The sequence below is a fragment of the Nicotiana tomentosiformis genome, chromosome 4 (assembly GCF_000390325.3).
Source record: "Nicotiana tomentosiformis chromosome 4, ASM39032v3, whole genome shotgun sequence".
Lineage (NCBI taxonomy): Eukaryota > Viridiplantae > Streptophyta > Magnoliopsida > Solanales > Solanaceae > Nicotiana > Nicotiana tomentosiformis.
The window spans coordinates 82,115,561-82,129,285 of record NC_090815.1 but is presented as its reverse complement, the minus strand read 5'-3'; the positions used below and the strand labels follow the sequence as shown (position 1 = coordinate 82,129,285).

Sequence of the window (13,725 nt, the reverse complement as noted above, 5' to 3'; positions counted from 1 at the left end):
TGGTGTCAATACAAGGACTCGATGAGGAACATCACATTATAACATCATGCAGAGAATGCTCTACATAAAAAATGCAGCTCTTAATGTGTAGCAATTTATGTTTTAAAAGATATATAAATTTTCTTGTGGGGAAAGGAAGAAAATGAAAAAAGACACGGCAAGTAACGTCTCTAATGTTGCATCATTTGCTCGGAGTTCAATTCTTTCTCTTCTAAGCCTCCCTTCTTTTTGTTGCTTATATTGTTTTGTGCAGGTCGCGATTCCACAATCTTTCGTTGTAGCATTAATTTTATTGCAAAAAAGTTGAAGCTTCGGACTTATACAGCTGAATGCTATGTACTGACTAATCAAAGAAAGGTAAAGCTTACTCTTAGAATTATCTAAATGCTAAATGTAATATTAGAAAAGTATCCAGATGAGGGAAGCATCACTAGACGATACTTACCATCACTCAGAAAGATGAGTGAAAGTCCAACCTAAGAATCTACTAACGGCATCACTTCAAACGCTAATTAAGAGTCGAATAGTAGAATGAGAATTGTGACTGCATTTATCTGACCTTAGTAGATATTGTATCTTCAATAAGCATAATAGAAACATGGTCTCTGGCACATGTAAAGTGCTTCTTTCCTGTGAAAGTATCGGAATCAATTTTTATTGTTTGATAATGTTCTGTGCAAAAAATTTCAGGATATACCTAGGAGTGTGCCTCGGTTGAGTGCATTAGTTCTTGCCTTTTATTTTGACGCAGATTCTATAAACTCTTTTCAAGAATTTACCTTGATACTAATGTATCAATTCCCGCCATTCATTTTTTTTTTCAAAGTGCAATTATGCCATTAGGATTTAAAAGAGAGAAGTGAGAAACTTATTCAGTGGCCGACTGAAGAAATTTTTTGTTTGAAGAGGCTAACCTTGATATCAAGAATTGATGCAAGAAATCAAGAGGCTCAGATAATATTTCAAAACACATGGCTTTTTATCCTTCCTCCTTGATTGACATAGCTCGTGATAATGAAGATTCAGAATATTTTGATGGAAGATTATTTTGTGATGCTTGAAAATTGCTTGATGATGCTTGAAATAGTTGATCTCGGGTAGTTGCTAACTATTTCAATGTGAGCATAATTTGAGAATATTGCATATACTTTTCCGGAGGTGTAGTATCAAGGTAAAAATAATTTTTTCCATTCATTACGATGTTTTTGCTTGCTACTTAACCAAGATTTCCCTTGGAATTTGATTCTGTTGGGATTGTTATGCAGGTATTTAATCATAAAGTTTGCGAGCGACAGCCGATAGCCGGCAGCCGGCGTTGACTTTAAATTTTTGGAAAAGTTAATTTATTTTCTTGTTTCCAGCTTCCTTGGTTTGACAAGGATATGTTTCTTAGTGTTGAACCTTTGTTGTGATCATGTAGCTTTGTTTGGCAATGCTGTTCAAGGATAATACGCTGTATGTCAGGCATACGCCCGTGCACACCACCTATCTAGTCTTATAATAATCAAGGACGTTTCAATAAAATTCGTGGCTAAAGCTAAATCTTAATAAGAGACTTCTTTTTCTTTTTTTTTATTTATTCTGTAGTTATCTTATAAAATATAATATTAATATTTATATTTTTTTTTCTTATTTTTGTCTGTAATTTAGTTATTTTACAAAATATAATACGCAGTACTAATATTTACATTGGTAAAAAAAATCAAGTTACTAAGATATTAACCACATATTTATAATGTGTTATCATGGATCTTATGAAGATTTGAGTAGGTTAATTCATAGTTCTAAAATATTTCTATTGTTAAGAAATAGACAGTATTTGTTTCTACTTTTACTAGGAGTTTGTATAAACTTCAATATTGTCTAAGCAAAAAAAATAAAAAATCACAATAAAAAATATTTTTGGGGGCCTAAAGCAAAGGTTTTACTGGTCTTCCCTTTGAACCAACCACCCCTGATAATAATATAATAATAATTATATTAGCAGACAGTTTTTAATTGAAAGCAGTTTCCAAACAATTAGTATCAAATATGAAACGTGAAAGAAAGCAGTTATTCGATGGATCTTCAAACTTATATTTAACCTTGACCATCCCTCCATTAAGAGCCATTTTATCAACTATCTTTTTCGCTTCTTCTCCGATCCACAGTTATTGATTGCTTCTAATGGAAGTCCAAATTCAATGTTTAATTTGCTTCAATATATGAAGGAATGCTTTCGCTTTTAAAGTAGTATAGTCAGATTATTCTTTCCTTCATTTGATTCCGGATTCACTTTTCAAGTTTATTTGATTTTGCAGTAGGAAATGATAGATAGAGAGTAAACAGGTTTAATAGAGAATGGGGAATGTCATTGGTACAGTGTTATCAGGTTTTGGGGAAATTCTGGGCAAATTGCTTGGTCATCCACTTGATTTTTTGGCTGGAAAGGCTTGCAGGTAAATGTTAGTAGTAATTCATTTGCTTCAACAGTTTCTACTCTATTTTGACAAATCAAGTATTTCAACGACTATTTTGAATTAAATTTTTTTTTTTGGCTCTCTTTAATTTCCTTTTTTAAGTGTTGTCACAATTTTATATTTTTTATATTAATTTTTCAGCTCTGTATGTGCCCCAACATGGGATTTTCTATGTTACATAGAGAACTTTTGCATTTCTCAACTGCTGAAATCGGCCATGGTGTCAATCCTATTATATTTCGGTGAGTTTCTACATTACAATACTTGGTTCTCATGGCTTACAATCTATTCAAAGCAATACACACATCACAAACATAGATTGCACAGGATAACTCATGTGCACATTGGACCCAATTTTGCAATATTGATTGAATGTACTTTTAATGTAGTATAAAAAACGAAAAGCTACTCATGTGCACATTGGACCCAATAACCTGTTTAGAAGGTTTGCAAAGTTACTAAAACAATGTCACAAAGCTTCTCGAAAATATACATAGCATCTAGAAGCGGATTCAGGGTTTCAAGATGATAATTACACTTTTGTGAACAGGTGGATTTAGAATTTATATTTGACGAGTTTAACTTTAGTCTCTTACCACAAATTCACTACGCAGTTAAAATTATAGGTTCAAAACTATATATTTTTTGAATTTTTAGTGATTTATATATTTTTATACACACACTTTGTGCCGAAAACAAGACCGTCCCAAGTGGGCTTAGAACCGTCAATTTCACTTGTAGAGGTGCACCCAATAATTATTGCACCAGAGGAGTCTTTAAGCATGGGTGCACACACATATATTTAAGTAATTTTAAAGAAGAATAACATTGTTATACATGATTTAAAGAAAAGAGTATAGGTTCACGTGAACCCATATCCCTTAACCTAGATACGTTATGGCTGGCATCACATATATAAAGCAAGGGTTCCCATAGATTAACTATTTTTTGATTATCTGGATTGAATTGTTACAGGGAAAATTATTCAAATACTTTTCTAATGTGCAAAATATCTTAATTTTATCCTAAGGACCATTTATATCTTTGTTGTTAACAAATGACCCCTTATCTTCCCTTGACCCTAATGTAGTTCCAAAGTAAAAAATGATAGAGAGTAATTTTAGATCACAATCAAAAATAGACAGGGCAAATTATATTTAAACATTTGGATCAAGGACAAATACTAGATCATTTGCTGACAACAAGGATACGATGGACTCAAAGCTAACCGGATAATGAAATTTAAAATATTTCACATATTGAATGAATTGGTACATATTCTAAAGCAGTAACACATAATAGTAAAGATTACATAATCAAGTTTCCTTTGGTTATGTGCAGTTGTGTTATTCCTCTACTTACTTTACAAGTTGGGAATTTGTCAATGCATTTGTCACATACTCTGTAGATCTACTTGGGCTTGCTTCTCCACTTGCTTCTCCGTCTTAGATTACTGTTGCACTTTCCTCTGTTTCAAGCTTCAGCAACTTCTTCTTACACGTAGAAGACATCAAAAAGACATTGAAGGTGAAGGGAGCTTTTCATCTAGAAAAATTGATGGGAGAAGAAGATCGATTAGGGAGCATAGGAAAGAGCATATGAGAAAATCTTTGAGGCCAAAGAGTCATCGAATGCAAGTGGAGATTGTTAATGATTCTATCCACCCAAAGAAAAGGCTCAAATTTGGGAACAGTAATGACTTTAGGCCTATTGATCACATTCGAGTGAGTAGAAGACCAAATTTTGCACAAAAACGAACATCACATCATCCAAGGAGAACATAGAGGATTCTCAGTCATATTGTCTTCTAAATATTATGGATATTTTAACCTGTTGTTATAAAATATTATGTCTTATTTTTCAGTTTACTAAAATAATTTTTTTTTTTTAGGGCTCCTGTGTTTTCATTTAAGTGATTTAGAGTATAAAATTATTAACATTATGGGTATATTGTTTTTTTGGTAAATAAAAGATTTTATTACCAAAGGCAGTAAGTACAAATAACAAGGAAAGTCTATGGATGAGTTCTCTCCAACAACAAAAAAAAGAATACAGGCCACTCCTATCAACTATAACAACCAATCTTCCCTAATTACTCTCCACAGACTAAGCTATTAAGGATAAAATTTCAGCTTATCGAGTTCCTTAATTAGTCTGCTCCTTTGCAATCCTCGGTAGAATACTTCTTGAATGATTCTTCTAACAATGCTCCTATGGCCAGTATGCTTAGCCTGAAAGACCCTTTGATTTCTTTAAATCCATAGATGGTATACACATGCTGCCAAGGTCATTCTATAGTAGGGCTGGCAAGTGGGTCGGTCCCGGGCCTAAACAGGTTAAGTGGGCCGGTCCAAACGGTCCTGGGTCCGGTCCCGGGCCGGGGCCCAAATTAAAACGGGCCTAAACGGGCTTTTTCTAAGGGCCGGTCCGGGATCGGGACCGTTTGGTCCCGATCTAAACGGTCCCGGGCCGCGGGCTAAACGGGCTAAGTAGGTCCAATATTTTTTTATTTTAAAAAAAAAATAGATATTAGAGACAACAGGATGTTAAAATAAATATCTAAGATGTATAGATATTCAAATATATATAGTATATAAGATGTATATATAGTATATCGATATAAGAAGTATATATATTCGATAAGCTATATATATACATCTTATATACTATATATAAGATGTATATATAGTATAGTATATATATTAAATATATATATAGTAAATATATTCAATAAGCTATATATACATCTTATATACTATATATAAGATATATATATAGTATAGTATATATATTAAATGTATATATAGTATAATATATATATATATTAAATATATATATATAGTATATATATATATATAAGCTATATTCGATAAGCTATATATACATCTTATATACTATATATAAGATGTATATATATAGAAATAGTAGGATAGTATTACCCAGAAAATTCATTTGTAGCAATATGAAATTTTTCTAAAAAATCTACAAGTATTTTAACATTAGCCCAATCCCCATTTGTAAGGTGCTCATCATCATCACTTACATGTGCATTAAATGTTGAGTTTATGGGGTTTCTATATTCATATGCAACAACCAAACTTTCATACATGTAATTCCATCTAGTTGGACAAGGTTTAGGAACCTTTCTTTCTCTTAGGCCAAATTCATCGCATCTTTTAAAATATTCTCTAAGTCTACTTCTACGGTTTGAATAAAAAAGCCAGTTAAGAGCCATTTTAACCTTTTCAATTTCAATATTTAAAATTCTCATACCATCACCCACAATTAAATGGTAAATATGATAAATACATCTAACATGAAAAATATTACTAAATGTAGGATTTAACATAGTGGTAAGCAAGGTTATAGCATTTGTGTTACTAGTAGCATTATCCATTGAAATTGACATTATTTTATCACTAATGCAAAAATATCTATAAATATCTGTAACTGTGCTAGCAATAAACTGCCCTGTGTGACGTGAATTAATTATTCTATAAGAAATAATGCGCTTTTGTATTATCCAATCCACATCAATCCAATGACTCGTAACAGTAAGGTAATCACAATCCAATACTATATATATATATATATATATATAGTATATTATATATATTAAATGTATAATATATATATATATATATATTAGAGAGAGATTGTGATAGATTGATGATTTTGTAAGAAAGAATGATGGGGTATTTATAGTTGAAAATAGGGAAAATGTGTAATTATAAAAAATTTGGGATTAAAACAAAGTTGGGGGATTAAATGATTATTTTATAAATAGCCAACGACTATATTTAAAAAAAAAAAATTATTTTAAAAATAGCTATTGGGACCGTTTTGCCCGCTAAGGGACTGGGCCGGTCCCGGGCCCTGGCGGGCTAAACGGTCTCGGGCCCAAAACATAGGACCGGCCCACGAGACCGGCCCAGGCTCGCTAAAACCGGGCCAAACGGTCCTGGCCCATTTAGCCCGTTTGGCCCGCGGTCCCGGTCCGGTCCCGGGCCTGGACCGGCCCACTTTTCACCCTTATTCTATAGAGTTCAGCACCCGGACTTCTTCCATTGGTGTGGATTTCTGCCCACTTCAGTTCTTCTGGCCAACTCATATTTTTTCTCGCAATTTGTTGCCATTGCAGCAAACTATTCCATACCTGTGCAGAAACTTCACATAGGAAAAACAGGTGGGATATATTTTCTGTCTGAGAAGCACATAATGGACATTTGATTGTCAACAATTCCCCAGTTCATCAATCTATCTTTTGTGGGCAATCTCCCATGTGCTGCTAGTCTGAAGATAAAGATCCATTTGGGAGATCCATAGTTGTTGCAAACCATTTTACTCCACTGAACTTTTGGAAAGTCACCTCTCATCATTAGAAACATCTTCTTGATTGAGAAGGTTGTCATAATTAGAACTTTAATTATGGGTATATATTCAAGTTAAACTCTTACTTATCATTTTTACCCCACTTCGTGATTTTCTTTTTCTTTTTCCCTAGAGCTGATTGAAAGGAGACTTTCACTTTTTAACCTTTGATTTCCACTTCTCAGCTAGCATGCCAACTATTATATATATGTTTACCAGAAAAATGGATAGAGTTAGAATTTATACGCAGTTTCGAGGATATGTGGCGTAACTTAACACAAAATGTAATGATAAATAGAAATGTAAGTATAGATTGTAGAGAATGCAAAATAATTAAGGTTGTCAGGAACAATGAATCTTAGGATTCAACAAATAGAATCAATCTAAGAAATCTGAAAGAACAATTATTTACTATAGAAGAATATAGTGCTTTTATTACAGTGTAAGCCTGAGAAAAACTTGTCTTGCAGAAATGGTAAACAAGCCCTTTTATAGTGGAGGGATTTGGCTCTAAGCATAATAAAATAAACATTCAGTGGGAGACCCATGATAAGTCAGCTTTTCCACAACTTCTGCCAAGATTCTCTCTAGTGGGATTGCAACGGCTTTTGTCTGCGAGCTCGATCTTGCTTAGAACCCTCGATTTTGGTTTGAGCTTGATTTCGACTCGAGCTCGTGATCTTGGTTCGAGCCCGATCCTGGCTCGAGCCCTCGAATTGATTCGAGGTCAATGTTGGTTGGTCTCTAGATTATCAGCATGATAGATCTACTCTGCATCATGGTTCGATTTCGATTCGAGCTTGATAATGATATTATCACAAACCATTGAATTCGAAAATGGCGAAAACATCACAAACCATTCCTCAGAAAGAGAAGGCTTCATCTTCACTGTGTGCCACCGATGAGACACCGGCAGAACCACGACCTGAGGAGTGTGTTCCCGGGGTGTGTGTTCTTACTTCAGATTTTAAAGTCGATAAAGGTTCATCGGTCCATAGCCGGTATTGAGGTACATGTGTTCGATAATCGAGAAGCACCTCAAACAGCTAAAGAAGGATTGCAATTGAGGTGAAAAAGAAGTAATAATTCCCACCCCTCACGAAGATATCACTTCTTACGTGAAAGGGTTTTTGAATGTGTATACTTACCCTTTCACTTTAGGTCCCCTAGATTCCATTATTATTGACTTCTGTCGTCAATACCAGGTAACCCTAGGTCAGGTCCATCCTTCTTTGTGGCGGATCGTTATCCTGATCCGATATTTTGTGAGCAAAATCGAGGGGATGTCGTTCACCCTCGACCATCTTATCCGATTGTACCGTCCTTGACTTTTTCAAGGAGGGTTAATAAAACTTCAGTGTCGGGCTACCAAGGCTCTGTTCTCGAGTATTTACGAGGACAGGGACCGGGGTTGGATGGGCAGGTTCGTTCGAGTAAGGACTTCAGACCTGATTCCGACTGAAAAGATGCCCTTTTCCGAGGAGTAGAATATGAAACGTAAGTGTGATCTTGCTGTTACTTCTACTTTGTTCTTTCATTTATTCTCTCATCGACACTCCTGGTTTTGTGATGTAGCGGTTCCCTGGATGTCCGGAGCAGTTCCCGATCTCAAGAACTGGGTACGAGCCCTTGTTTCGACCTCCACATACGTCGAGCGCTCATGACGTGATTTGTCAAAGGGTCGGTGGGAGGCCAAAAATCACGGTAAACTCATTTCTCGTACTCTTTGTTGATCCAAACGAGGTGGTTTTCAAAATATTTTATTAAGGTTTTCCGTATACAGGTTTGGGTAAAGACGCGGTTTTGAGGCCCTTGCCCAATAAGAAGGAAATTTCGGCCTCTGTCCCAAAGCCGGTGAAGGAAAATAAAAGGAAAAGAGCCTCCATTCCGGAAGATCCAAAACCGAAGAAGAGGATGGCTCGTAAGCCGAACAAAAATATCATTCCTTTGACCGTGGAATCCGTTCTGCGCCTAAGGGATGAAGAAGAAGAAGAAGAAGAAGAAAACGATGAGTCCGCGCTGGTGGTCTGACCAAAGAGAACCACCGATGCCTCATCGGCGGCTGGATCGATGATGCTCTATGAGGCTCCGCCTCGAACTGAGGATATACCGGAGAAAGATTCGGGTAGAGTCCCCAAACTATCGGATATCGAAGACACATTCATTGGAGTGAACGGGCAGGGGATACGACCGAGGAGGCCCTCGAACCCCTTCGAACCGAGGAGAATGCTCCAGGCGATTCATTTGGGGCAGCAACAATCGACGATTCGCCTACCTTTCCCACTTTTTTCGCACGGGTGATTCGGGAAGCTCAAGCTCTGTGAGCCCTCGATCTAGACAGGCCTCACGATGAAGAAGATCCCTTTCGTGACCTATTTACCGGCATTAAAGACGTTGCCGGTGTTGGTGATGAATCGGATCTTTTTCACGGATTGCGGCAGGTTTTGAATCAGGTGAGCTTTTAAAATTATTTTGTCGGTACTATATTTATGTTCATTTTTCGTTAACTTCACTTCTTGATTCTTTGTAGGCAGCGGCAGTTCATCGAGAATAATGTTCTCGATCCCAAAATGAGTTGCATCGATTCGAGGCCGACCTACAACGGGCTACTGACGAGAGGAACTCCCTTAGACTTTCCTTAGGGCAGAGAGAAGAGGAAATAAAAGACCTCCGAACTGAGCTGGCCAAGGCTTATCGAGATCAGACTGATTTGTCTGAGCAGGTAATGATGCTTTTGAAAGCCTATAGGCTTGATACCGGAACGATAGCTAACATTTCGATCTCACAGCTGCAGCAAAACATCGAGATGATCGGGAAGCTTCGTGAGGAGGTCGACGTGATAAGAACGGAGTCTTTGTGGTGGAAAGAAGGTATGAACCGCTTTGCTGCCTAAAAAGAGACTGCTCGAGCCCAGTTATCATCGTCCGAAACCCAACTTCAGAAAATGAAGGACAAAAGCCTGGTTAAAGTAAGAAGAATTGAGGAGCTTGAGGCTCGGTTGGCCTCTGTACTTGCCAAGGCCGAATCTGATGCCGAAAAGGTAAAGGCCAATGCAGATGCGTTCGTGGCCGTCTATCGGGCCGATGCTGAAGTTGCCCAAGTCCAGGAAAGAGAGGCAGCCGAGTCCGCCGATACTCGAGAATATTGGGTCGCCAAACTTGATAAGTGCCGATCTCGAAGGGAAACTCTCGAGGAGATCCATGCTCGTGGTTTCGATCTCGCTGAAGAGATAAAAAGGGCCAAAGAACTTGAAGTCGATGCTGAAGCTCTGGTTTCTGATGGCGATGATGATGACGATGAAGATGGGAGCAAGAGCGGATCTGAAAATAGGGGGGAGCCTGATATAGAAGAGACCGCTCCTGACCGAGAAGTATATTTCTTAGTTTTTACGTTGTAATCACCCATGCAGATAAATTTGTATATAGATATATCTTCTTTTTTGCCGACTTGCTTCTATTTTTGTTTCCTGTCTTGTGAGGATTTTATTCACGCCTTATGAATGTTTTCACAATGATTTAAATAACTTGATCAAATTTGGACTTCATAGGCTCTGTAACTGAGCGAGCGATTACTTAAACTCGGAGCGATATAGCCGTTAGGCTTATTAGTTGAGTCGATGATTTGATCTTGAAGAAATATAGCCCGTAGGCATAATGGTTGAGTGAGTGCTTGCTCGAACTCGAAATAAAAGTAGCCTGTAGGCTTAGTAGTCGAGTGAATAATTCGAACTCGAAGCAATGTAGCCCGTAGGCGTAATGATCGAGCGAGTGCTTGCTCGAACTCGAGATAAAAGTAGCCTGTAGGCTTAGTCAAGTGAATGATTCGAACTCGAAGCAATGTAGCCCGTAGGCATAATGTTCGAGTGAGTGTTTGCTCGAACTCGAAATAAAAGTAGCCCGTAGGCTTAGTCGAGTGAATGATTCGAACTCGAAGTAATGTAGCCCGTAGGCGTAATGGTCGAGTGAGTGTTTGCTCGAACTCAAAATAAAAGTAGCCCGTAGGCTTAGTCGAGTGAATGATTCGAACTCGAAGTAATGTGGCCCGTAGGCATAATGGTCGAGTGAGTGTTTGCTAAAACTCGAAATAAAAGTAGCTCGTAGGCTTAGTGGTCGAGTTTATCTTAATTTTGATTGCATAATGAATCTCGAAATAGAGGAATTTTTCTTGGATATAATATATCGGTAAAGAGGAGGACTTTCTTTGCACGTTATTACACGCCCGGGTTCGGGCCAATCTATATGAGCATGGTTCGCTTCGACCATTTGGCTCTTACAATTTTTCCTATTGGAACCGTGTTATTGTGAAATAACTCTCTTGCGAGGCCTCGGATATTGTTGTAAATGCTACACAATCAATGGTTTCCTCATTAAAAACCTTGCCGAAAAACCCATTTGGGATAAAACCGGTCTAAGGGAAAAAGAGTGCAACGCGTGCTTTCAAGCTAGAGATCCATCTTAGCCCTTGTTCGGACTTCTGCAGGGGTCAGTTTTGAAGTATAAACGAATATGGAAATGTCGTACCTTAGCAGTAATACCGTTTTAGATGTGATACATTCCAGCTGCTTGATAACTGCTTGCCGTTTATAATGCCGAGCCTGTACGATCCCTTTCCGATATTCTCGAGCACCTGATATGGTCCTTCCCAATTCGGTCCTAGTTTTCCTTCATTCGGATTTCGGGTATTGATGGTAATTTTTCTTAACACTAAGTCCCCAGGCTTGAAATGGCGGAGCTTGGTTCTTCGATTATAATATCTTTCGATTCGCTACTTTTGGGCGGCCAATTGGACGAGAGCAACTTCTCGTCTTTCGTCCGATAGTTCGAGGCTGGTATTCATAGCTTCGTTATTTGATTTTTCCATTGCAAATCGAAATCTGGCACTGGGTTCACCAACTTCGACTGGTATCAATGCTTCGGACCCATATACTAAGGAGAATGGGGTCGCCCCCGTACTGGATTTTGACGTCGTCCTATATGCCCAAAGGACTTCGGGTAGGATTTCTCTCCATTTCCCTTTAGCGTCGTCCAACCTCTTCTTTAAGTTTTGAATGACAGTTTTGTTCGTTGATTCGGCCTGTCCATTCCCACTGGGGTGGTATGGCGTTGATAGTGTCCTTCTTATCTTGTGGTCTTCGAGGAATCATGTTACTTTGCTGCCAATGAATTATTTTCTATTGTCACACACTATTTCGGCGGGTATCCCGAATCGGCATATGATATGGTCCCAAATAAAGTCTATAACTTCTTTCTCTCTTATTTTCTCGAACGCCTGCGCTTCAACCCATTTAGAAAAATAGTCAGTCATAAATAAAATGAATTTGGCTTTGCCTGGGGTCGATGGCAGAGGGCCGACAATATCCATTCCCCACTTCATGAACGGCCATGGGGATATGACTGAGTGGACTTGCTCTCCGGGTTGGTAGATCATCGACGCAAACCTTTGACATTTGTCACATTTACGAACAAATCCTTCGCATCTTTGCCCATATCGATCCAATAATACATCGCCCTGATTATTTTTCGAACTAATGTATCGGCTCCAGAGTGATTCCCGCAAGTACCCTCGTGCACTTCCCGTAGGATGTAATCCGTATCTCCCGGACCCAAGCATACTACCAACGGTCCATCGAATGTTCTTCGGTACAGCGTTCCGTCCGAAGCCAACATGAATCGAGCAGCTTTAGTCCGCAGGGTTCTGGAATCTTTAGGGTCCGATGGGAGTTTTCTGCTCTTCAAGTATTCAATATACTTGTTTCTCCAATCCCAGGTTAAGCTTGTAGAATTTATTTCGGCATGACCTTCTTCGATTACCGATCTCGAAAGTTGAACAACATTCCCGGAGCCCGAGTCATCCACCTCGACCAACGACCCCAAATTCGCAAGTGCATCGGCCTCATTATTCTGTTCCCGTGGTACATGCCGTAAAGTCCATTGTTTGAAATGGTGCAAAGTGACAAGCAGTTTATCTAAATACCTTTGCATTCTACCTTCTCGAACTTCGAAGATTTTGTTTACTTGACTCACCACCAGCAAGGAGTCGCAATTGGCTTCAATGACTTCTGCTCCCAAGTTTCTAGCTAGCTCGAGACCGGCAATCATGGCTTCATACTCGGCCTCGTTATTAGTCAACCTGATAGTTTTAATAGATTTCCCAATAGTGTTACTCGTGGGTGGTTTCAAAACTATGCCCAGCCAGGACCCTTTCACGTTCGAAGCCCCGTCCGTAAAAAGGGTCCATACCCCCGATGATGTACCTGATTTCAACAAGAGTTCTTTTTCGACTTCGGGTACGAGGGTTGGCGTGAAATCGGCCACGAAGTCTGCTGCAATTTGAGACTTGATGGCCATAGGGGGTTGATATTCGATATCGTACCCACTGAGTTTGACGGCCCATTTGGCCAGTCGGCCTGATAACTCGGGTTTGTGCAAAATATTACGAAGCGGGTAAGTAGTTAACACACATATGGGATGACATTGAAAGTACGACCTTAACTTTCTTGAGGCGCTTATTAGTGTAAGTGCCAATTTTTCTAGGAGCGGATATCTAGTTTCCGCTTCTCCTAAGGTTCGTCTCGTATAATAAACGGGGAATTGCGTACCTTGCTCTTCTCGAACTAGGACACCGCTTATGGCGACTTCCGATACTGCCAAGTACAAACAAAGTTTTTTGTCTATTTTTGGAGTGTGGAGTAGTGGTGGGCTTGATAGATATCGCTTTAGTTCCTCTAATGCTTTTTGGCACTCCGGGGTCCAAGCAAAATCGTTCTTCTTTTTGAGTAGAGAGAAAAATTTGTGACTTCGGTCAGATGATCTTGAAATGAACCGGCCTAAGGCTGCAATCCGACCCGTTAGCCTTTGTGCGGCCTTCACGATGTCCACGACGACGATGTATTCGA

General features: G+C 38.6%; 1 protein-coding gene across 1 annotated transcript; it reads left to right on the top strand.

Moving 5' to 3' along the window:
* Window positions 1–2,013: 2,013 nt before the first annotated feature.
* LOC104091991 (uncharacterized) lies at window positions 2,014–4,405 on the top strand. Its single transcript, XM_009597455.4, has 3 exons — window positions 2,014–2,438; window positions 2,601–2,701; window positions 3,801–4,405. Exons 1-3 carry the CDS (start codon window positions 2,341–2,343, stop codon window positions 4,241–4,243), a joined length of 642 nt encoding a protein of 213 aa, XP_009595750.1. The 5' UTR covers window positions 2,014–2,340; the 3' UTR covers window positions 4,244–4,405.
* Window positions 4,406–13,725: the final 9,320 nt, after the last annotated feature.

Coding starts and splice junctions, on each gene's coding strand:
- LOC104091991 (XM_009597455.4), top strand. CDS start 2,341: ATGGGGAATGTCATTGGTACAGTGTTATCAGGTTTTGGGGAAATTCTG. Junction 2,439..2,600: donor TTGGCTGGAAAGGCTTGCAG/GTAAATGTTAGT, acceptor TTAATTTTTCAG/CTCTGTATGTGCCCCAACAT. Junction 2,702..3,800: donor GTCAATCCTATTATATTTCG/GTGAGTTTCTAC, acceptor GGTTATGTGCAG/TTGTGTTATTCCTCTACTTA.